The 25,339-nt window shown below is 43.9% G+C and overlaps 1 protein-coding gene across 3 annotated transcripts; it reads right to left on the bottom strand.

Annotated features, from left to right (window-relative positions):
• Positions 1–2,834: 2,834 nt before the first annotated feature.
• On the bottom strand, positions 2,835–14,788 carry LOC121008192 (up-regulator of cell proliferation-like). 3 transcript variants are annotated; one of them, XM_040440594.1, is made up of 4 exons: positions 14,665–14,788; positions 11,706–12,654; positions 10,605–10,890; positions 2,835–7,571 (listed from the first exon to the last, which is right to left on the bottom strand). In XM_040440594.1, the coding sequence occupies exons 3-4, from the start codon at positions 10,864–10,866 to the stop codon at positions 3,679–3,681; spliced, it is 4,155 nt and encodes a 1,384-aa protein (XP_040296528.1). In that variant the 5' UTR covers positions 10,867–10,890; positions 11,706–12,654; positions 14,665–14,788; the 3' UTR covers positions 2,835–3,678. The 3 variants fall into 3 exon arrangements, with proteins under 3 accessions (XP_040296528.1, XP_040296529.1, XP_040296530.1); XM_040440595.1 differs by having other exon boundaries at positions 10,605–10,868; XM_040440596.1 differs by lacking the exons at positions 10,605–10,890; positions 11,706–12,654.
• Positions 14,789–25,339: the final 10,551 nt, after the last annotated feature.

Raw genomic sequence — 25,339 nt, 5'->3', positions numbered from 1 at the left:
ATAATACACACACAACAAATCATAATTCCAGTATATGAACATATATATATATATATATATATATATATATGCTATTGATTACTTGCATATATAGATGTGTAATATTGGAGTATAGAATCAACATTGACCATTACTCTCACAATATTGAGATGACTCTGTTGACACTGTGGGCCTCACCTCTCCAGCCACATCTGTAAGGAGTATAGACTCCTATGAATGAACTAAACACCACACGAAATGATCCACAAGAAAACTTTATTGTTATACATACATGTGCAAGACAATAAATATAATAAAAAGCATATGTTGAGAATGTGCAAGAGTATGGGGAAGAAATATCCCCTATAACCACGGGACTTGGTACAATTAAATAATGCAGCTATACAGCCTATGTGGACTAATGCCACCTGCCCATAATATTATAAATAATCGGTACCAACAGGCATCCATCATCGACTAATAACTAAGAGCACCTACATAGGCTTCTAAGAGTCACAGAGTCCCAAAATACAACTGAGAGCTGAGTAAGTATATAAAGTACTTACCCGGGTGCTATAGCTCTTTGTCAAGGGCACAACCCACCTATCCCCCACCCCTCCTATATACCCATAAATAATAATGCCCGACCAATGAAAAGCATAAGAAACACACCACATGGTCGTGTCTCCTTCCACGTCGTCATCGCGTGTAAGGAGTATGCAGCTTCACTCAACTGAGGATCTAGAGACTTTAACTCCTCAGCAATTCATGGAAAGACACATCATGACCTGGGCTCTTCGATGTTTCCTCAATGTGACCTCCTAATTTTGGTAACCACACAACAAAATGTATACTGAACTCTCAGGATTGCTGACCTAATCCTCTAATTATAAAGTGATGACTCTGCTGACTGCATTCTCTAATGATAATGAGATGACTCTGCTGACCTCATCTTCTAATGATTATGAGATGACTATGCTGACCTCACCCTCTAATGATAATGAGATGACTCTGCTGACTCCATCCTCTAATGATAATGAGGTGACTCTGCTGACCTCATCCTCTAATGATAATGAGATGACTCTGAGGACCCTGCCCTACAAATAATAATGAGATGACTCTGCTGACTCTATCCTCTAATGATAATGAGATGACTCTGCTGACCACAGTCTCTAATGGTAGTAAGATGAGTCTGCTGAAAGTATTCTCTAATGATGAGATGACTCTGCTGACTCTATCCTCTAATGATAATGAGATGACTCTGAGGACCCTGCCCTACAAATAATAATGAGATAACTCTGCTGACTCTATCCTCTAATGATAATGAGATAACTCTGCTGACTCTATCCTCTATTGATAATGAGATGACTCTGCTGACTCTATCCTCTAATGATAATGAGATGACTCTGCTGACTCTATCCTCTAATGGTAATGAGATGAGTCTGCTGACAGTATTCTCTAATGATGAGATGACTCTGCTGACTCCATCCTCTAATGATCAATGAAGACTCTCGCTGTGTAGAAGGAAGATCTGATGAAGAATTCAAGTGTCCCATCAGAGCCTTGATATTGCCGATAAGTGGAGCAGTTAGATCCCAGAGATGAGAGCAGGGAGTTGATAGAGAGAACCGGGCAGCTGTATCTGTATTGTTGCAGGCAGAACGTTACAGGAACAGTCTGTCCAATCAGTAAGGGGGGAGCGGAGGGAGTCTGCACAGGTGCGCACTTTCCCTGGGTGGAGAGAGCTTTGTAGCAGCACTAGCTATACCCATCAATTACAGATATCTACTATTATATGCCGGATAGTTATCTGTCAGAACCATAGATTTTATTAAAAAGGCAAATGCTCCACAATGACCCAAAAAAATAAAGAAAAAATAGTTGACAAATGAGTCCAGTTCCTCACTCCGTCGTCTTTTTTGGCCTTTAAGACCAGAAGAAATGCAATTTTCTGATGGTTTTACATTTTTGATTGGGTTGAGGCTGATGTTTTAGGCTTTTAGGTTTTTCTGGGACTTTCTAAGATGAGCATTTTGGAGAACATACAATGATGTGTTTTCTTTATGGTTATTCCACTTTTATTAAATGCATAAAAATTGCAAATCTGTCTTTTTTTAATTTAAGATTCCAGTGCATTAGGCCCCATTCACACGACTGTATTTTTTGCGGACAGGATGCGGACACTGCTTGCTGTCCGCATTCGTGTGTCTGTTCTATAGCCCTGCAAAAAAGGTACAACATGTCCTATTTTTCTCCGTTTTGCGGACAAGGATAGGCATTGTTACAATGGATCCGCAAAACAATGTATACAACACGGATGTCACACGAACATCATCCGTATTTTTTGTGGATCTGCTTTTTGCTGACCGCAAAATACATACGGTTGTGTGAAGGCACTCTTAGGGCTCATGCACACAAACTAATTTTTTTTCCATGTCCATTCCATTTTTTTTGCGGCCCGTATGTGAAACCTTTTACTTCAATTGGGTTTAAAAAAAAATGGCATGGCCGTTCTGCAAAAAAACAGACTCTTCTATTCTATTATTGTCCGCATTACAGACAAGGATAAGACTGTTCTATTAGGGGCCGGCCATTCGGTTCCACAAAATGCGGAATACCCACAGGATACCCAACGGTCGTGTGCACGAGCCCTTATAATGATGTTACCTTCACTGCACAGGTCGTTCCTATTACTGCGATGCAATAAACATTATATATTATTGTATAAGGCTACATTCACATGAACGTGGTGTTTTACGGATCAGCAAATTGCGTGTCAGCAAAACACGGACACCGGCCCATGTGCATTCCGCGACAGTTGTGGACAAGAATAGGACATGGTCTATTTTTTGGCCGCATAGAAATGAATTGCGGAACAGATGCGGACTCATTTTTACAGTCGCGTGAATGTAGACTAATATTACTTTGAGGCACACGTTTATTCTCTCTTTTTTACTTTTATAGTCTGTGTCCTTAAAGGGTTAAATAAAAAAGAAGATGAAAAGGGTTAATCCCGACATTATGTGGTTATTACTGTCACAAACCGTATAAAAATCTTGCCGTGTGGATAAAACCTTATTCATGGATAACTTTTGTAACTTTCTAATAAGCTTTGTGTTTTAAGTGCTTGCTGTTGGTGAATTGAAACCTGTCCTAAGGCGTCTTTCAGCTGAACATCTGATAGACTTGTATCCTGTCTGTTTCTGGAATGGCGGCCATTACAGCTTCTATAGATGTCTTCTTTAGGAGCCTTCCCGGTTGTACATTGATTCTTAGGTATGATGGCTGATCAGTGATCCAGGTCTACCAGCATTTGTCTTTACATGGCTGAATGGAAGATGAATGATCGTTACTGCGATCGTTTGTCCCCCATTCACTTTGCATATTGTCGGCAGCACATTCCTCTTTACACAGGACAATGTGCTACCGACAAATTGCCATTTTGGTGCCTCATTAAAGATGTGATCACCCAACAAAAAAGGGGCAATAATCCCGATCATTAGTCCATGCAAAAGAGCCTTTAGGTGTCCCTTTTATCAATGATTTACCAGTCAAAAGTCTAATACAAACAAGTGACAACTTGGAGGTTTCTATCTACTAGTATTTAGATGGCATTGCTCCTAAAACTCTTCCCTTCTCCACATGAGGATGCCCCGGCCAACCTTATGACCCATTGTCCAGTGTATCTTAGTATATTACTTAAGAGCACCCCATGTAAAGCTCCTCGATGCTCTTGGAACCGAATTCTTCCTGAATTTGTTTTTCTATTTTTTTTACAAAAAAGTCAAGATAGGAAGAGCATTGAACACTCGATACAGGGACACAGAAAGGGGCATTCGCAATATTATCTCTTCCACCTGATATTCCATCTTCCAGTACTGACCACACTGATGCTAAGAGGTCCCTAACATTCCCACTTTTCAGGACGTCTGGGTGGTTTAGCACCTTCCTGATGTCCTCTATAACTGAAGAAATGATGTTTGCTAATAGGATCTGAATCTCATTTCGATCTGTGTAACGATTACAAAAATTCTCCAGAGTGTCTTCTACTGGAGCATGATGAACGCACCTCAGTTCACGTGAAGCCTCAGTGGGCCTCCGCCTGCTCTTCATCATTGCACACATATGGTTTGTATATTCATTGGTAAATCTTTGTCTGAACATTTTCTTGACTTTTAGTTCCACCGCCGGCCTCAACCAATCTTGACAATAGTTTTTGGCAATCCTTTTATCTTGTAGTATTTGCTCTAGGTAATTTATTCCTTCCGCTCCGTGGTCAACAACCTGTTTAGAACATACTCCTAAGAAGTCATCATGCATCTTCTGAAAATGTGGAGCAGATTGTGCCAAAATTTGGAGCTTGAGATTTAGTTCAAACAGGACTGCGTAAGGCACGGTGTCGTCACGGATCACTTTATTAACCATGTTCAGCAGGGTCATGCCATGCAGCGGGTCATACACTGTTTCTGACTCAACCACTTTCTGGACATATTTATAAGATTTCTCAAATAAGAACCTGATGGTGCTGAGCCTTTTGTTGTGGCAGGCTAGACAGTTTTCCATGTGGTCACATTTCCCCCGCAAAAAAGATTTGTTGACATAGTTTACATCATATGTGAAATCTGCAGGAACATATTCTGACAAACTGCTGATATTGTGGATGAGTTCTGTGACTAAGCTCCCTTTAGTCCTCATATCTTGTCTCAGGAGTTGTAAAAATGTTTCCTCGACATTATGATGCTTCAGTATCATGGACTTATATTTGGCTAAAGAATTATTCCAGTAGGATGTCACATCGATGTTAGTTTCAGCAGGGTCCTGTTCTTCTCGGGAGAAATCCTCCACAATTGTATTTTCTAATCCCAACCTTAAAGGTTTAAATATGGAGCACTTTGTCATGTAGTTAGCTTCCATCTGACTCTTGAGGTTTTTCATCTTCTCCATAAACTCAACTTCAAACTTCCTTGCTATGTAAGAATGTGTATCTTCAGAATTTTCTGTGAAATAGACCTGTAAGGAGTCTTGCATCATTATTGTCTCTTCATTAAGCATTCTCAATACATCTTGGACTAATGAACTTGTATGCAGTTCACCAGCAGGTTGTTCGTAGGCCCAGTCTTCTAGGGTGGCCCACCTCCTGTGCATTTTTGTACACAGATTCCATTCCAGTTCCAGGAACCTTTCATAGAGCTCAGTGTATATCTTTCCTTCTAAAATATTCTTGAATCTGAAGATGTAATTTTCATATTTCACTGAATTCCATAGAGCCTTGATATCACCAGCAAAGCTCTGCACATCGCGAAAGCTGCCGGGTTGAGATATATATTTTATCTCTTGCAGTAGATATTGTTTTAACTCTACAACTTTGGTACTATAACAAGAAGTTTCAAGATCAAAGGGAGGAATGGTCCAGTAACCATCCAAAATGTTGCATTCTATGGTATCATTATACTGGAGGAAGTTGCTGTTTTTTTCAATTTGTAGATGTAGCATTTCCTCGTCTTCTATCATGGTTATGTCTTCAGGAGATGCCCCTTTGATAATCTGATAGACCAACAGACAGTTGGGATTTTGCCCAGTTGCTTTCATCCTTAGTAATGCATGAACCACAATCTGCAGTATATCTAGCATTTCTGAGGTACTTCCCAAAGCCATGTTGATTATTGCAAAATCACTCAACCCAACCACCAGTGTCGCCAACTCATTGTCATGATCAAAGCTGTCCTCAGCTGAAGCCCTATCAAGATCTCGTAATCCTTCACAGTCAATCACCACAAGGTAGTCACAGCCTAAGTCTTTCTCTTCCACCTTAATAAGACTCATTACAGCTCCTCGTGTGCATTGTCTATGGGTCATAGGGAACTGTAGACCAAACATGGTGTTCAGCAGAGTGGACTTCCCTGTCCCTTGAACCCCTAGTACAGATATCACTCTCATTCTGCATTTCCCTTTTGTTCTGGTGTCCAGCTCTGACAGGACATCAGTGATCCACTTCAGGTGTATGTTGGGGGTGTCTCCATCAATAAGCTCAAGCGGAATTCCTTGAAGGAGGAGATCTGCAGCTGCTTCAGGACATTTAGCAAACAGTCTTGTCGTTTCTTCTGTGCTTCCTGTGATAACTTCTGCTTCATACATCTGTGCAATCTTACAAAACACATCTTCTTGTATTATCTCACTTACTGTGGAGCTTGTGGAGAATGTTTGAAACTTTATCCATTGAAGGAAATATTTTTGCTCTTCTTTGTTCATGAAAGTAAATGTGTAACATAGATTGGTCATTATATCACTGTGATTATTGCAATTTTTAACTTGGAGATCATACATATTCATTAGCTTGGATTTATAGTCCATTGTGTGAAGTTCTCCTTGGTCTCTCAGTCGACATACCTCTTTTTCGATTTCTGAGATTTGCATTTTTAGATTTTTCTGCTGCTTTATGTTTCCTTCGTTATATTCTGCTGCATTTATAATATCGGTGGTGAGGTCCAGAGAGTGCAATCTTGCATACTCACAGCCAGGTTGGTTTTCATCACTACAGAAGTCAAGTTTTGAGGCCACCAGCGACATTTCGCTCAGTGTCATCTGTTTAGGAGAACTTTGCATTATATTTCTTAGGATAAGCTGTAAGTTTTCTTGAAAGTTCTCATGAGATTCCACCAGAACATTCTGCTTATCTAATCCGAAGTCTGAAAATTGGTTACAAAACCTGCTTGAATGTTGGTTGAGTTGGTCTTGAACTATGAAATAGTAATTTTTCTTATCTCCCTCGGCCTTTAATAACAGGTTCCACTGTTGATCAGTCATATTTTCTGCAAGTATGAACACTGCAGAGGACACATTTGTTAAAAAGTGGAACTGCTTCATATTGGATTGCAAGTCTCCATATAGGTTGGTCACTGCAAAAGGTGCATTGAGTAGCGTCAAGTCTGTTTGGTCAGAAGGGAAATACCAAGATATTTCCACCAAACCATCTGAGAGACATCTTGGCATATCACCCCAACGCATCACATCATCCTGATTTCTCTGTTGAACTTTCGGTAGAGTTTGATGGATAATCTTGGCTATGGACTTACATCTACATTCACCTAGACTTATGAAGGAAAAAACTGGCAAAGGGATGTTCACTACACTGTCTTCAATAAATGCACTATGGTTGATCGATGGTTTCATAACACCTCTCATTGCCCACAACAGAAATGTGCCGTCTCTGTATTCACCAGCAGGAAGCAGCAGAGGAACAGGCACCTGGCACATGGACATCCGCCGTATAATCTCTTTTCGTAGAAAATTGTCCGAGCAATGGAGGAGAGCGCAGAGAACATCTAAAGGGTGGACGCATCCTGATATGTTGTCTGAAGTTTTCTGCTCTGAATGAGCAGCTTCACGGTTGAAGTTAACGCTTCTGAAAGCTTCTTGCATATTCAATGCCATGAGATGTCTTAGAAAGTTCATAGAAATGTCCTTCATGGAATGACAGGAAACATTGGATAGTTCTCCACAAAGAAGACTCTGGACACTGGAAAGTGTCAGCTTGTGTTGGAGAAATTCACCTAGACCCAAGTCTTCAACTGCCAGCTCGAACATTGCCTTGTCTGGAAAAAACAAAAACAAAAAGTGAGAATTTATTCAAATCACAATGATCCTGCTACCAAGAACAGCTGATTATCCATTGTTAAAGAACACTTGATTGAGTTATGATGTGTCCAAGTAAAGTTGAGTCTTCCCATCATCAGTGAACCCTGAGACTCTGCATAAAATAAGTGGGATATTTAATATATGGCATCAGGTGGAACCTTCATTATGTCAACTGCTGATTTAGCTCATGTAATGCATTTTCCTATACCAATCATCCTACTGTATGGGCATGAACGACCATTAATACAATCATTAGTTTGCATTTATCAGTAGCATTTTCCCTGTTACCATGGGACAATGTTTTGCTGTCATGGATGTTTACTCGAGCAATGATCATCAATAGCAGTTGCAGCAGCCCCGGCCTGTGCTCTCCCCATCAGGTGCGATGCAGTGACATCATCATGCCTCCTGGGCTGAGTAGAAGACCATTGGCTGAGGATCATTCTTCTGCCTGTCTTCAGCCTACGGGCTCTTCTACTCAGTCCACCAATTGTAATGATGCCATGAATGTGCTCCATTCATCAGAGGAACAGGGATAGGTGAGTATTACTTTTTTTTATTTATTAACATCACAGAGGCTTCAAGTTAGTAATACAAAACAACAAATGTTGATTAACCAGAGGAACAATAGGCAAAGAGACCTAGTCGGGGGGGGGGGGGGGGGGGCAAAAAAGGAGGAAGAGGAAAAAAATAAAGCCATTTACTCGCCGCTCTCACATTCCCTTCCAAATGACCCATAGAGTGTATTCTTCACCAACGGATCTCCAAACCTAGGAGCATCCCTCCCAAGGTGGCCCATTATCATACTCTCCTATTTCCCACCCACTGTCATCTAATTTTTTTTTTTATTATAATTGGGTTTTCTCCATCCTCCCCTTTTTTTGGATAGAGAAGCAATAGATGCTTAATTTGTTCGGTTCTCCATGTACTGATCCCTTTGGGAAATATCTATAGAGGAGTATAACATGGATATAATTGGGCTTTAGATATTTGAAGTGACTGTTAGATATAACTATGGCAAAACATACAGGTGGAAAGAGAGGGAAGGCCTTGATGAGTTCTGCAAACACTACCCACCATTAAAAACAGGAACGCTCCAGGGAGCAATGTATAAGTGCTATGGGTAAACTGGCGGCCTCCCCGAAATCTCTTCCAGTGGACAGCAAGGTGGACGGGCAGGGGGTGGACGGGGAGTGATGGGAAAATGAGCGAAGACTCTCGAGCGGAGGACAAAACTCCCAATGTTGCCAAATCTATGAAGGCCCTCGTTAATGAAAGAAGACAAACATTTCCTAATTTGCAAGATATTTCTGCCGAAAATAAACTCTGTAATATGACGATAAAAGATTTGTCTCTGCAAGTTGTGAATATAAAAGAAAACCGGGGACAACCACGTGCAGATATGGACAGATATAACAGTAGACTGGAGGAGGCTGAAAAAAGAGAAAAAAAATTAAGTCAAGGGAATATTAAAAGATTGTAAATCAATGATGGCTGAAAATAAAGAGATAAAGAGCAAGTTACTGGACTTGGAAAACAGATCAAGAAGGGCAAATATATGGAGCTCGGGGATATATATCAGAGAGAAGATGATTTACCGAAGTTAATAAAGTGCTGCGAAGAAAAGGAGTCCAATATACAATGGTATTTCCAGCTCGGGTAAGGGTCACATGGTTGTTCTCTATCCCCTCTAAGGTCTGGATAAAAATGAGTGACAGTGGGTGGGAAATGGGAGAGTATGATAATGGGCCGCCCTGGGAGGGATGCTGCTAGGTTTAAGGGATCTGGTGGTGAGAAATACACTATATAGGTCATCTGGAAGGGAATGTGAGAGAGGCGAGGGAATGTTTTTTTTACAGTTAGTTTTTTTCTTCCTCTTCCTCCTTCTTCTTCTGTGGAATTTTGCCACAGCTCCCCTTCCCCCGCAGCTCCCCCCCCCCCCCCCCGGGTTTCACTGTTAGTTAACAAAATAAAAGGAAAAATCCAAACTCGGAAAGTGGCAAAAAAAATTCCAAATGGGGTGGAATTTGAAAGGTATAGGTTTTGTATGTCTAAATAGTGTAAAAATAAATTAAAACTTTGAAAAAAATATATATATTTTAACATCACCATATTCTGATCCCCATAACTTTAATTTATACCGTAGTTATATCTACTGAGCTGTGTGGGGGGGGGGGGGGGGGGGGGCGGGGGGGCCTCATTTTTTGCGAGACAATCTGTCGTTTTTATTGATACCATTTTGTAGTGTGTCACTTTTTAATCACATTTTTATTACATTTTGTTGGTTAAGAGAAGCAATGAAAAAATGGCAAATTGGCCATTTTTACCCTTTTTTCCGTTACGCCATTCGCCGTATTGGAAAAATATTTTAATAGTACAGGCGTTTTTAGATGTTTACATTTTTGGGTATTTATGTATTTTTTTTTATTCTACAGAAAGGGGGTGATTTAAACTTTTATATATTTTTTTTATATATATATTTTAAACAGTTTTTAAAACTTTTTTATGATTTTGAAGCTCGTATTTGAGCCTACAAATTATTTTTTTTCAAATTCTGAACAATCATGGGTCTTTTAGATCCATTATTTGTACAGAATTGCTCATTTCTTATGTTGGCCTGCCACCTGCTGGCCAAAATAAGAATTGCAGCTTCAGTACCCCGGGTCTCTTCAGAGAGACCCAGCGTATTGAATTCAACTACCGGCATCCTCATTGGCTGCAGAGACGCGCGCTTCCGGGTTTTTTACCCTTTAGTTACCATGATCGGCATTATCGCTGGTCGCGGTCATTAGCGGCGGGTCTCTGCTGTTTGAAACAGCGGAGACCTGCCGGCCATGACGCCCACTGCACGCGAGAGGGAGAGCCATGTTTGCCCAGAATATTAACTTATTAGGACAATGAAGGAGGAAGTGAGAATATTTCACGTCAGGAAGCAGTCACACGCTAAGAGAAAACCACAGCGGCCGCATCAATCACAGATCTGCACTCACCACCGCTTGGCTCCTTCAGGATATGCAGAATCCGGGGAAACAAATCAGAATTTTTGTTCATATTTTCCAAAAATCCTCGACAAGCGTCTTCCCCTGCGTCAAGTAATATGTTGAGGACTTCTTGTACTTTGTCCCTGGGATCGTCCGTCTGCTCCAGGTCATCATGTCTGAGGGTATAATGGAGCAACGTTTCCACCTCCTGTCCCAGACTGGACTGATTTGATTGGAGAATTTTCTGGAAGACTTCGCGCAGTCTCTCCATGTCTGTTGGTGTCAGAAGGGAGTTCTGTAAGTAAAAGGAATGGAAAGCGATTACAATAAATGGTTCACATTAAAACTTCACAAAGTAACAGGAAGAAACTGTTGTCAGGCTTCTGGAGAGAAGATGGCTTCAGATATCCGTATATATGGCCCCCCCTTCGTTGTTAGTGGCGCTGCCTCTTTGACATGTGGCGCCTTTGATGGCTGGGCAGTGCTGGAACGTTGGCATATGGAAGGCCATGCCATAGCATGCAGCAAACCCTTTTAGGACATAAGTGGTGACACAGCTAGTGCTCAGTATCTGGCCACCTTGCTGTCATTGGAGGTGGTCAGAGCATCACCATTCAGATGATTAAAAGGAGCGGCCCTGTATATAAGCCTCAGATGGTGCCAGATGGTGGTCACGCATCCCCCTGCTGGGGGTGAGAGGAAGGTGGTTCCTGCTGCAGCAGAGGAAGAGCAGCCTGCTCCTGATGGTATGGACCATGGAGCAGAGCAGCATGGACAGCCTGTGCCAGAGGGGCTGCCGCTAAGGATACGGCAGAGAGAAGAAAACAGACGTGTGGTGACCACTGGGCCACGGACCAGGCCTATGATGGAAGTGAGGAAAGTACCAGCTGGGTCCCTTAAGAAGAGGAAGTAGGGTAAGTGCCTGCAGAAGAAGAGCAAACACCCTTGGGAATACTGGAGCAGTGGCAGGAGCAATCGTGGGTTACTGTAACTTTAAATGAGAGGAAACCCTAAGCTTAAGACCACTGAGCGCACCCCCCACCCCCCACACCCCAGATCCTAATGTGGACAATGATGGATCTGGAGTCAGTAATAGATACTATATATTACCGTTAGATGGTAATGAGCTGGCGTCAGGCTTCAGTGGTGCAGCCGGACTCAGGCTTCAGTGGTGCAGCTGGCATTAGGCTTCAGTGGTGCAGCTGACGTCAGGCTTCAGTGGTGCAGCTGGACTCAGGCTTTAGTGGTGCAGCTGGCATCGGGCTTCAGTGGTGCAGCTGGCGTCAGGCTTCAGTGGTGCAGCTGGACTCAGGCTTCAGTGGTGAAGCTGGAGCCAGGCTTCAGTGGTGCAGCTGGCGTAAGGTTTTAGTGGTGCAGCTGGCATCATGCTTCGGTGGTTCAACTGACATCAGGCTTCAGTGGTGAAGTAGGACTCAGGCTTCAGTGGTGCAGCTGGACTCAGGCTTCAGTGGTGCAGCTGGACTCAGGCTTCAGCGGCACAGCTGGTGTCAGGCTTCAACAGTGCAGCTGGACTCAGGCTTCAGTGGTGCAGCTGGACTCAGGCTTCAGTGGTGCACCTGGACTCAGGCTTCAGTGGTGTACCTGGACTCAGGCTTCAGTGGTGCACCTGGATTCAGGCTTCAGTGGTGCAGCTGGACTCAGGCTTCAGTGGTGCAGCTGAACTCAGGCTTCAGTGGTGTACCTGGACTCAGGCTTCAGTGGTGCACCTGGACTCAGGCTTCAGTGGTGCACCTGGACTCAGGCTTCAGTGGTGCAGCTGGACTCAGGCTTCAGTGGTGCACCTGGACTCAGGCTTCAACAGTGCAGCTGGACTCAGGCGTCAGTGGTGCAGCTAGTGTCAGGCTTCAGTAGTGCACCTGGACTCAGGCTTCAGTGGTGCACCTGGACTCAGGCTTCAGTGGTGCACCTGGACTCAGGCTTCAGTGGTGCACCTGGACTCAGGCTTCAGTGGTGCACCTGGACTCAGGCTTCAACAGTGCAGCTGGACTCAGGCGTCAGTGGTGCAGCTAGTGTCAGGCTTCAGTAGTGCAGTTGGCTCCTACAATACAAGACACATAAGTTACTGCTCGGGTCACAATGGATACAATGTGACATTCACACTGTGAGCTGGTGTCAGTCTGCAGTAGTAAAGCTGTGAAAACCTGTTTGACAGGATCAAGTCAGCGGCGGGCGCACTGTTTGCGGTTGCTATGGGTTACACATTTCTGCGGTCAGCGCTCCAAAGCTGTGAGGACAAGGTTCCCTCTAACAACATACTGCGGGTACTACAGGGCTGCGGAGTGACCCCTAGCGCTCCAATATACTGCACTTACAGTCAAATCAACCCTCATAACCACAGTCAGAGTGCCCCCATAACACAGCTAGAGTGCCACATAACAGAGATAGAGTGCCTCCACAACAGAGATAGAGTGCCCTATAACACAGCTAGAGTGCCCCATAACAGAGATAGAGTGCCCTATAACAGAGCTAGAGCGCCTTCACAACAGAGCTAGATTGTCCCATAACAGAGCTAGAGTGCCTCCATAACAGAGCTAGAGGGCCTCCATAATAGAGCTAGAGTGCCCTATAACAGAGCTAGAGTGCCTCCATAACAGAGCTAGAGTCTCTTTGAACAGAGCTAGAGTGCCCTCACAACAGAACTAGAGTGTCCCATAACAGAGCTAGAGTGCCTCCACAACAGAGCTAGAGTGCCTCCACAACAGAGCTAGACTACCCCATAACAGAGCTAGAGTGCCTCCATAACAGAGCTAGAGTGCCTCCATAACAGAGCTAGAGTGCCTCCATAACAGAGCTAGAGTGCCTCTGTAACAGAGCTAGAGGGCCTCCATAACAGAGATAGAGTGCCCTATAACAGAGCTAGAGTGCCTCCATAATAGAGATAGAGTGCCCTCACAACAGAGATAGAGTGCCTCCATAACAGAGCTAGAGTGCTTCCATAACAGAGCTAGAGTGCCTCCATAACAGAGCTAGAGTGCCTCCATAATAGAGATAGAGTGCCCTATAACAGAGCTAGAGTGCCTCCATAACAGAGCTAGATTGTCCCATAACAGAGCTAGAGTGCCTCTGTAACAGAGCTAGAGTGCTTCCATAACAGAGCTAGAGTGCCTCCATAACAGAGCTAGAGTGCCCTTACAACAGAGCTAGAGTGCCCTATAACAGAGCTAGAGTGCCTCCATAACAGAGCTAGAGTGCCTCCATAACAGAGCTAGAGTGCCTTAATAACAGAGCTAGAGTGTCCCATAACAGAATCAGATAGAAAGCCCATAGAGGTAATGGCTTCATAGCAGAACTAGAGTACCTCCATAACAGAACTAGAGTGCCTCCATAACAAAATCAGACAGAATGCCCATAGAGGTAATGGCTTCATAGCAAAAGTAGAGTGCCTCCATAACAAAATCAGACAGAGTGCCCCCATAACAGAGCTAGAGTGCCTCAATACCAGAATCTGATCCAGTGCCTCGACAAGAGAGAACAGAACCTCTGCTGCCCTGCCTGTCTTAGTTTATATCATGTCTTATCCTCCGGTCACATCCAGAGCTGCATTCACACTTCTCCCGGATATCACTCCCCCGGCAGATGCTGCTTTCTCAAATTGCTCCACATTGATCCAGGTACAAAGTTTCTAATGCAATCTTTTTAATGACTCCTTGTATCAGTGATGCTTTTGCAGATCTTTGCTTGCTGTCAGTGAATGGGAACCTTCATAGTTCTGGCCTGGCCAGGTCGCTGGTATAGTTACCCTACAGTTCTCAGAGCTTGGAAACACTGTAACGATCTCTTCAGCTGTGTGACGAACCAGAACAGACTGTCATGCCCTGCAGGCAAACTATGACGGTTCTCATTCACTGACAACAAGCAGAGATATTGAAAACCAATAGAAAGATGCAGAACTTTCTATTATACAGTTTGCTTTATATACTGAAGATCCATAAGCTGCAGGCTACCATCTGGAGGGGCTCTCTGGAGTAATACTCCCAGCATCCTACAATGATAGGAGCTACTCTAGGAATAGAAGGAGTTGTGGGATTCAGTCATTTCTGCTCTGTACCTCCAGGGGGCGCACTCTCCATCTCTGCTCCTGGTCTCCTCCTAGGTGGACAATGTGGCAACTCTCAGGTTCTGACTCAGTTCTTCATGGATGTCTCAGGACTGACCCAGGGGGGAAAGTGGCAGAGTCTTCTGCAGAGTCTTCAGGAGACCCAGTGTCAGGAGGAGGCGGAGAAAGGCGGCAGAGGAGTTTCATTTCTCAGTTATTACAGATGAGCTGAAAATGCCCCGGACGACTTCCAACAATCCAGGAAGCTGCAGACCTAAACCTTTACATTAAACCATTGTATGTGGTCAGTGTTACATAGGACTGCAGGTTACATCTACTACATTATCTGTACTCCGAGAGTTATCACCGTGTTATCTGTGCTGTTACATAGGACTGCAGATGACATCTACTACATTATCTGTACTCAGGGAGTTATCACTGTGTTATCTGTGGTGTTACATAGGACTGCAGGTGACATCTACTACATTATCTGTACTCAGAGAGTTATCATTATGTTATCTGTGGTGTTACATAGGACTGCAGGTGACATCTAGTAAATTATCTGTACTCAGAGTTATCACTATGTTATCTGTGGTGTTACATAGGACTGCAGGTGACATCTACTACATTATCTGTACTCAGAGAGTTATCATTATGTTATCTGTGGTGTTACATAGGACTGCAGGGGACATCTACTACATTATCTGTACTCAGAGAGTTATCACTGTGTTATCTGTGCTGTTACATAGGACTGCAGGTGACATCTAGTAAATTATCTGTACTCAGAGTTATCACTATGTTATCTGTGGTGTTACATAGGACTGCAGGTGACATCTACTACATTATCTGTACTCAGAGAGTTATCACTGTGTTATCTGTGCTGTTACATGGGACTGCAGGTGACATCTACTACATTATCTGTACTCAGAGAGTTATCACTATGTTATCTGTGGTGTTACATAGGACTGCAGGTGACATCTACTACATTACCTGTACTCAGAGAGTTATCACTGTGTTATCTGTGGTGTTACATAGGACTGCAGGTGACATCTACTACATTATCTGTACTCAGAGAGTTATCACTGTGTTATCTGTGGTGTTACATAGGACTGCAAGTGACATCTACTACATTATATGTACTCAGAGTTATAACTGTGTTATCTGTGGTGTTACATAGGACTGCAGGTGACATCTACTACATTATCTGTACTCAGAGAGTTATCACTGTGTTATCTGTGCTGTTACATGGGACTGCAGGTGACATCTACTACATTATCTGTACTCAGAGAGTTATTACTGTGTTATCTGTGGTGTTACATAGGACTGCAGGTGACATCTACTGCATTATCTGTACTCGGAGAGATATCACTGTGTTATCTGTGGTGTTACATAGGACTGCAGGTGACATCTACTACATTATCTGTACTCATTATCTTTACATTATCTTTACTGTGTTAATATGTGGTCTTACATAGGACTGCAGGTAACATCTACTACATCATCTACTACATTATCTGTGCTCAGAGAGTTATCACTGTGTTATCTGTGGTGTTACATAGGACTGCAGGTGACATCTACTACATTATCTGTACTCAGAGAGTTATCACTGTGCTATCTGTGGTGTTACATAGGACTTCAGGTTTTCATCATCTGTACTCAGAGAGTTATCACTGTGTTATCCGTGGTGTTACATAGGACTGCAGGTATCATCTACTACATTATCTGTACTCAGAGGGTTATCACTGTGCTATCTGTGGTGTTACATAGGACTGCAGGTTTACATCATCTGTACTCAGAGAGTTATCACTGTGTTATCCGTGGTGTTACATAGGACTGCAGGTGACATCTACTGCATTATCTGTACTCAGAGAGTTATCACTGTGTTATCTGTGGTGTTACATAGGACTGCAGGTGACATCTACTACATTATCTGTACTCAGAGTTATCACTGTGTTATCTGTGGTGTTACATAGGACTGCAGGTGACATCTACTACATTATCTGTACTCAGAGAGTTATCACTGTGTTATCTGTGGTGTTACATAGGACTGCAGGTATCATCTACTACATTATCTGTACTCAGAGGGTTATCACTGTGCTATCTGTGGTGTTACATAGGACTGCAGGTTTACATCATCTGTACTCAGAGAGTTATCACTGTGTTATCCGTGGTGTTACATAGGACTGCAGGTGACATCTACTACATTATCTGTACTCAGAGAGTTATCACTGTGTTATCTGTGGTGTTACATAGGACTGCAGGTGACATCTACTCTATCATCTGTACTCAGAGAGTTATCACTGTGTTATCTGTGGTGTTACATAGGACTGCAGGTGACATCTACTAGATTATCTGTACTCAGAGAGTTATCACTGTGTTATCTGTGGTGTTACATAGGACTGCAGGTGACATCTACTCTATAATCTGTACTCAGAGAGTTATCACTGTCTTGTCTGTGATGTTACATAGGACTGCAGGTGACATCTACTACATTATCTGTACTCAGAGGGTTGTTATTGTGGTACCTATGGTGTTACATAGGACTGCAGGTGACATCTACTATATCATTTGTACTTAGAGAGTTATCACTGTGTTGTCTGTGATTTTACATAGGACTGCAGGTGACATCTACTACATTATCTGTACTCAGAGAGTTATCACTGTGTTATCTGTGGTGTTACATAGGACTGCAGGTGACATCTACTACATACACTGCGTGCAGAATTATTAGGCAAATGAGTATTTTGACCACATCATCCTCTTTATGCATGTTGTCTTACTCCAAGCTGTATAGGCTCGAAAGCCTACTACCAATTAAGCATATTAGGTGATGTGCATCTCTGTAATGAGAAGGGGTGTGGTCTAATGACATCAACACCCTATATTAGGTGTGCATAATTATTAGGCAACTTCCTTTCCTTTGGCAAAATGGGTCAAAAGAAGGACTTGACAGGCTCAGAAAAGTCAAAAATAGTGAGATATCTTGCAGAGGGATGCAGCACTCTTACAATTGCAAAGCTTCTGAAGCGTGATCATCGAACAATCAAGCGTTTCATTCAAAATAGTCAACAGGGTCGCAAGAAGCGTGTGGAAAAACCAAGGCGCAAAATAACTGCCCATGAACTGAGAAAAGTCAAGCGTGCAGCTGCCAAGATGCCACTTGCCACCAGTTTGGCCATATTTCAGAGCTGCAACATCACTGGAGTGCCCAAAAGCACAAGGTGTGCAATACTCAGAGACATGGCCAAGGTAAGAAAGGCTGAAAGACGACCACCACTGAACAAGACACACAAGCTGAAATGTCAAGACTGGGCCAAGAAATATCTCAAGACTGATTTTTCTAAGGTTTTATGGACTGATGAAATGAGAGTGAGTCTTGATGGGCCAGATGGATGGGCCCGTGGCTGGATTGGTAAAGGGCAGAGAGCTCCAGTCCGACTCAGACGCCAGCAAGGTGGAGGTGGAGTACTGGTTTGGGCTGGTATCATCAAAGATGAGCTTGTGGGGCCTTTTCGGGTTGAGGATGGAGTCAAGCTCAACTCCCAGTCCTACTGCCAGTTTCTGGAAGACACCTTCTTCAAGCAGTGGTACAGGAAGAAGTCTGCATCCTTCAAGAAAAACATGATTTTCATGCAGGACAATGCTCCATCACACGCGTCCAAGTACTCCACAGCGTGGCTGGCAAGAAAGGGTATAAAAGAAGAAAATCTAATGACATGGCCTCCTTGTTCACCTGATCTGAACCCCATTGAGAACCTGTGGTCCATCATCAAATGTGAGATTTACAAGAAGGGAAAACAGTACACCTCTCTGAACAGTGTCTGGGAGGCTGTGGTTGCTGCTGCACGCAATGTTGATGGTGAACAGATCAAAACACTGACAGAATCCATGGATGGCAGGCTTTTGAGTGTCCTTGCAAAGAAAGGTGGCTATATTGGTCACTGATTTGTTTTTGTTTTGTTTTTGAATGTCAGAAATGTATATTTGTGAATGTTGAGATGTTATATTGGTTTCACTGGTAAAAATAAATAATTGAAATGGGTATATATTTGTTTTTTGTTAAGTTGCCTAATAATTATGCACAGTAATAGTCACCTGCACACACAGATATCCCCCTAAAATAGCTAAAACTAAAAACAAACTAAAAACTACTTCCAAAAATATTCAGCTTTGATATTAATGAGTTTTTTGGGTTCATTGAGAACATGGTTGTTGTTCAATAATAAAATTAATCCTCAAAAATACAACTTGCCTAATAATTCTGCACTCCCTGTAGTCTGTACTCAGGTTCTCAGGTTCTGACTCAGTTCTTCATGGATGTCTCAGGACTGACCCATGGGGGGAAAGTGGCTTTGTCTTCTGCAGAGTCTTCAGGAGACCCAGTGTCAGGAGGAGGTGGAGAAAGGCGGCAGAGGAGTTTCATTTCTCAGTTATTACAGCTGAGCTGAAAATGCCCCGGGCGACTTCCAACAATCCAGGAAGCTGCAGACCTAAACCTTTACATTAAAGCATTATATGTGGTCAGTGTTACATAGGACTGCAGGTGACATCTACTACATCATCTGTACTCAAAGGGTTGTTATTGTGGTACCTATGGTGTTACATAGGACTGCAGGTACCATCTACTACATTAACCATATTCAGAGAGTTATTACTGTGTTATCTGTGGTGTTACATAGGACTGCAGGTAACATCTACTACATTATCTTTACTCATTATCTTTACATTATCTTTACTGTGTTATCTGTGGTCTTACATAGGACTGCGGGTATCATCTACTACATTATCTGTGCTGAGAGAGTTATTACTATGTTATCTGTGGTGTTACATAGGACTGCAGGTAACATCTACTACATTATCTTTACTCATTATCTTTACTGTGTTATCTGTGGTCTTACATAGGACTACAGGTATCATCTTCTACATTATCTGTGCTGAGAGAGTTATTACTATGTTATCTGTGGTGTTACATAGGACTGCAGGTATCATCTACTACATTATCTGTACTCAGAAAGTTATCACTGTGTTATCTGTGGTGTTACATAGGACTGCAGATGACACCTACATTATCTGTACTCAGAGAGTTATCACTTTGTTATCTGTGGTGTTACATAGGACTGCAGGTGACATCTACTACATTATGTGATCTCTGAGAGTTACCACTGTGTTATCTGTGGTGTTACATAGGACTGCAGGTGACATCTACTACATTTTCTGTACTCAGAGAGTTATCACTGTGTTATCTGTGGTGTTACATAGGACTGCAGGTGACATCTACTACATTATCTGTATTCAGAGAGTTATCACTGTGTTATCTGTGGTGTTACATAGGACTGCAGGTGACATCTACTACATTATCTGTATTCAGAGAGTTATCACTGTGCTATCTGTGGTGTTACATAGGACTGCAGGTGACATCTACTACATTATCTGTGCTCAGAGAGTTATCACTGTGCTATCTGTGGTGCTACATAGGACTGCAGGTGACATCTACTACATTATCTGTATTCAGAGAGTTATCACTGTGCTATCTGTGGTGTTACATAGGACTGCAGGTGACATCTACTACATTATCTGTGCTCAGAGAGTTATCACTGTGTTATCTGTGGTGTTACATAGGACTGCAGGTGACATCTACTACATTATCTGTGCTCAGAGAGTTATCACTGTGTTATCTGTGGTGTTACATAGGACTGCAGGTGACATCTACTACATTATCTGTGCTCAGAGAGTTATCACTGTGCTATCTGTGGTGCTACATAGGGCTGCAGGTGACATCTACTACATTACCTGTACTCAGAGAGTTATCACTGTGTTATCTGTGGTGTTACATAGGACTGCAGGTCACATTGTGGGCGGAGTCTTTATACGTTAGTGATGTGACCTCAGAGATTGCTCTTTACATGAAAGTTCAGTCTTTAACCGTTCTGCCTCGCCCTTTGCTCGTCATGTGTCGCCCACAAGCTCCTCCAGTGACGTCACGACTGTCATCTTCACAGTAGGAGCCGCCCGTCCGCCCTGATCTGTCCCACACGCGTCATGTTCCGGTTGTTTCATTGCTCGTTAGAATATAATGGAAGAATTTGGGGAAAGTAAATCTCAAATATCACAGAAAAACTGACTGATGTCACCTGATGGCGGCATTACTAGAATTAAGCCCCACCCCTTCATCTGTCCGTAATAGCGCTGCCTGTGTGTCGGTGATACATCAGCCCCTGTTCGTCATATTTCCTTACCTTCTACAGTGGTACACGATCTTTATGGGTTACCCCCAGCAGTTCCTCCGGTCTCACCTCTCGGAGCTGTCTTTTATGTGGCTGTCTTCTCTCTGCTGCAGCTCCTCCGGTCTCACCCCGCGGAGTCGTCTTCTACGTAGCCGTCTTCTCTCTGCCGCAGCTCCTCCAGTCTCACCCCTCAGAGCCGTCTTCTTTGTGCCGATCTTCTCTCTGTCGCAGCTCCTCCGGTCTCACCCCTTAGAGTTGTCTTATACGTGTGGTCTTCTCTCTGCTGCAGCTCCTCCGGTCTCACCCCTCGGAGTCGTCTTCTACGTGGCGGTCTTCTCTCTGCTGCAGCTCTTCTGGTCTCACCTCTCGGAGCTGTCTTTTATGTGGCTGTCTTCTCTCTGCTGCAGCTCTTCTGGTCTCACCCCTCAGAGCTGTCTTCTACGTGTGGTCTTCTCTCTGCCGCAGCTCCTCCAGTCTCACCCCTATGAGCCGTCTTCTACGTGGCGGTCTTCTCTCTGCCGCAGCTCCTCCAGTCTCACCCCTCAGATCCGTCTTCTTTGTGGCGATCCTCTTTCTGTCGCAGCTCCTCCGGTCTCACCCCTCAGAGCTGTCTTCTAAGTGGCGGTCTTCTCTCTGCCGCAGCTCCTCCAGTCTCACCCCTATGAGCCGTCTTCTACGTGTGGTCTTCTCTCTGCCGCAGCTCCTCCAGTCTCACCCCTATGAGCCGTCTTCTACGTGGTGGTCTTCTCTCTGCCGCAGCTCCTCCGGTCTCACCCCTCGGAGTCGTCTTCTACGTGGCGGTCTTCTCTCTGCCGCAGCTCCTCCGGTCTCACCCCTCGGAGTCGTCTTCTACGTGTGGTCTTCTCTCTGCAGCAGTTTCTCTGGTCTCACCTCTCGGAGCCGTCTTCTATGTGGTGGTCTTCTCTCTGCCACAGCTCCTTCAGTCTCACCTCTCTGAGCCTTCTTCTATGTGGTGGTCTTCTCTCTGCTGCAGCTCCTCCAGTCTCACCCCTCGGAATTGTCTTCTATGTGGTGGTCTTCTCTCTGCCGCAGCTCCTCAGGTCTCACCCCTCGGAGCCGTCTTCTACGTGGTGGTCTTCTCTCTGCTGCAGTTCCTCCGGTCTCACCTCTCTGAGCTGTCTTCTATGTGGTGGTCTTCTCTCTGCCACAGCTCCTCTGGTCTCACCACTCAGAGCCGTCCTCCATGTGGCGGTCTTCTCTTTGCTACAGCTCTTCTTGTCTCATCCCTCTAAGCTGTCTTCTATGTGGTGGTCTTCTCTCTGCTGCAGTTCCTCCGGTCTCACCTCTCGGAGCTGTCTTCTATGTGGTGGTCTTCTCTCTGCCACAGCTCTTCTGGTCTCACCACTCAGAGCCGTCCTGCATGTGGCGGTCTTCTCTTTGTTGCAGCTTTTCTGGTCTCACCCCTCAAAGCTGTCTTCTATGTGGTGGTCTTCTCTCTGCTGCAGTTCCTCCGGTCTCACCTCTCGGAGCTGTCTTCTATGTGGCGGTCTTCTCTCTGCCACAGCTTCTCTGGTCTCACCCCTCGGAGCCGTCTTCTATGTGGATGAAGTCTTATTCTGACTTGTTGTCTCTTCTTTCCTCCTGGGAAGTATAATGAAGGAGCACCTGTGGCTCAGTAATCACAGGCCTGCGACTCGGTGCAGCGAGCGAGATACATGACCATCCAGGAGTTAAAGTGGGCCTCAGGCAATGACCTCCATGTTTTCTCCGGTGGTCTCTGTAGTGGAAGACAATCGTGGTGTAAACTTTCTGATGGACATTCTGCATCATCACCATCTTCACAACCTCTGCTTGTTATTTGTATTTAGACGCAGAAGGTGACCTAGTCCTGCCCTCAGCTGAAGGTTCGTTACAGTTGCATCCAGTCCTGATTGACAACGCTCTGTGAGCTGAAGACGTCAGCAACTGCTCAGATCTCTCTGATGATTCGCTACAATGTATCAGCCTGGAGTCGGTTTAGCTCATTGTCTACACTGAATACAATTGTTTCTACTTGATTCCTGAGAGCAGGACGAGTTATGGACAGGGTTACTGCCTCTGAATGGAAACAAGAGTGCTGCCGTTCACTGACTGCAATCAAAGATCTTGAAAATGCTCAGGAAGTGAAATATACATGCTATTAGAAAGTTGCAGGCCTTTTTTTTTCTTTTGAAACATTCGTTTTTATTGAAATACCATCAAGTAACATGTGATTTCCAGGTATCATGGAATTCTTGTCAATTATACAGATTACATCAAAATGCAACGGAAATGAAAAGACAGAAAACTGTCCAATAACCCGAGGGAATCGAGAGGTCGGTTCTTACATAAATTGTAGTCTTTGCTAACTAATAGTTAATATGGCATTTCTCAGACAATACTGTGCATCTGATTAAGGCCTCCGTGCCTGTGCTGCGGACCGCAAATTGTGGTCCGCAATGCACGGGCACCGACCGTGGTGCAGCCGCATGCGGACCTATTCACTTAAATGGGCTCCGCGATCCGCAGCCGACTGTCCGCACCTCAAAAAAGTACTGCATGCACGACTACTTTTTTGCGGTGTGGAGGCGCGGCCAGAAACACCACGGAAGCACTCTGTAGTGCTTCCGTAGGGTTCCGTGCTTCCGCAACGCATCTCTGGATTTGTGGAAACATTCAAGTGAATGGGTCCGCATCCGTGATCTGGAATACACATAGCTGGTGACCCATGTATTGCGGAACCGCCGTATGCGGTCCACAGCACGGGCACGGAGCCCTTACGTTCGTGGGCATGAGCCCTAAGAGATAGATCAATCAATCAAAGGGGTTTATGAAAAATAGAAGGGATCCAAACTTCCCATCTAGATTGACATTGACGTGACGCGTTGAAAGCCGAGGCGGACATCCTTTCGTACCAGCATTGTTCATTAATGGACTGTAGAATGTTTGAGACGTGTATGGGCGTTCTTGTTTTCCAATTGGCCGCAATTTTTTGTCGCATAGCTATGCATGCATGAGAAACTATAGCAGAAAGTAAAAAGTAGAACTGTTCGGGATAGAAGAGCTAAAGCCGGGTCTGGGACAATTTGAAATTGGCCTATATCGGATAATATAGAAAAAATCTGGTGACAAACTTTCTTTATTAATCCATATTCCCACCACACATGCATATATGAACCAATTCCACTGTCACATCTCCAACACATATCTGATGGGGAAAATACGTGACAGGCGGCTCGGTGCGAGGTACCATCTATAGAATACTTTTCGATGAGTTTCCAAGTGGGATATACACTTACAAAATTTGCAAACAGAGGTAAGAGCAGCTTGCCATTGATCATAGTAAAGCTTTGATTTAAATCATGGTGCCAGTGGTCTTTAATTTTCCCCAATTTGTCCCCCTCCTCCATTAGCAAATTTTTGTACCAAAGGATATGCTGTGGGAATTGGAGTTAGGATTGGAGATCCATAACCTTAATAAAGGAAAATTAGATGATTGAGCAATGGGAATCAACCCAGAGCTAAGCATATGTCTAAGTTACATGTACCGGAGGTTCTCTGAGGGTGGCAGGTTATGTTTGTCAGCTAAAATGTGGAATTGATGTAGAGTAGGAACATCCAGATCTTTTAAGAAGTGGAGGCCTTTCTCGGACCAGGGTGATGCTGAGAAGTTAGGGTCAAACAACTCAACAATAGATATAGGGAAATCCATTAATTCTATGGTGTCAAAACATCTATGGAAGGATAGGTTAGTCCACAGCCATATCACAGCTGAGATCGGGGATGTTAAGTATCAAAAATTTGTTGTGGAACCCAAAATATAAAAGGAATAAGTATATACAAAAGAAGACAAAGGAGCCGATATCTGTGGTGCTGGGGCTGTTAGTACATCCAGTAATATACTTAATTGGCTAACTGAAGATATGGTTCAAGAAAAGTTATATAGGGTAAATGTGAAAAAGGCTCCGGGTCCAGATGGATTACACCTAAGAGTGCTTAAAGAGCTCAGTTCAGTCATTGCTCTAGGGACTGGTACAGTGCCAAGTGATTGGCGCAAGGCAAACGTGGTGCCCATATTCAAAAAAGGATCTAGGTAATCCACAGGTAATTATAGACCAGTTAGTTTAACTTCTGTTATGGGAAAAATGTTTGAAGGAATCTTATGGGACTATATACAGGAGTATGGGACTGTAAATAATATTATAACTGATAACCAGCATGGGTTTACCAAGGACAGAAGTTGTCAGACTAATCTGATTTGTTTTTATGAGGAGGTGAGTAGTAGCCTGGACAGAGGGGCGGCTGTGGATGTAGTGAGGTGAGTAGTAGCTTGGACAGAGGGGCGGCTGTGGATGTAGTGAGGTGAGTAGAAGTCTAGACAGAGGGGCGGCTGTGGATGTAGTGAGGTGAGTAGAAGCCTGGAAAGAGGGGCGGCTGTGGATGTAGTGAGGTGAGTAGAAGCCTGGAAAGAGGGGTGGCTGTGG

This window comes from Bufo bufo, chromosome 7 (assembly GCF_905171765.1).
Source record: "Bufo bufo chromosome 7, aBufBuf1.1, whole genome shotgun sequence".
NCBI classification, from domain to species: domain Eukaryota; kingdom Metazoa; phylum Chordata; class Amphibia; order Anura; family Bufonidae; genus Bufo; species Bufo bufo.
The sequence above is the reverse complement of the archived record's forward strand: the minus strand, read 5'-3'. Positions and strand labels throughout refer to the sequence as shown.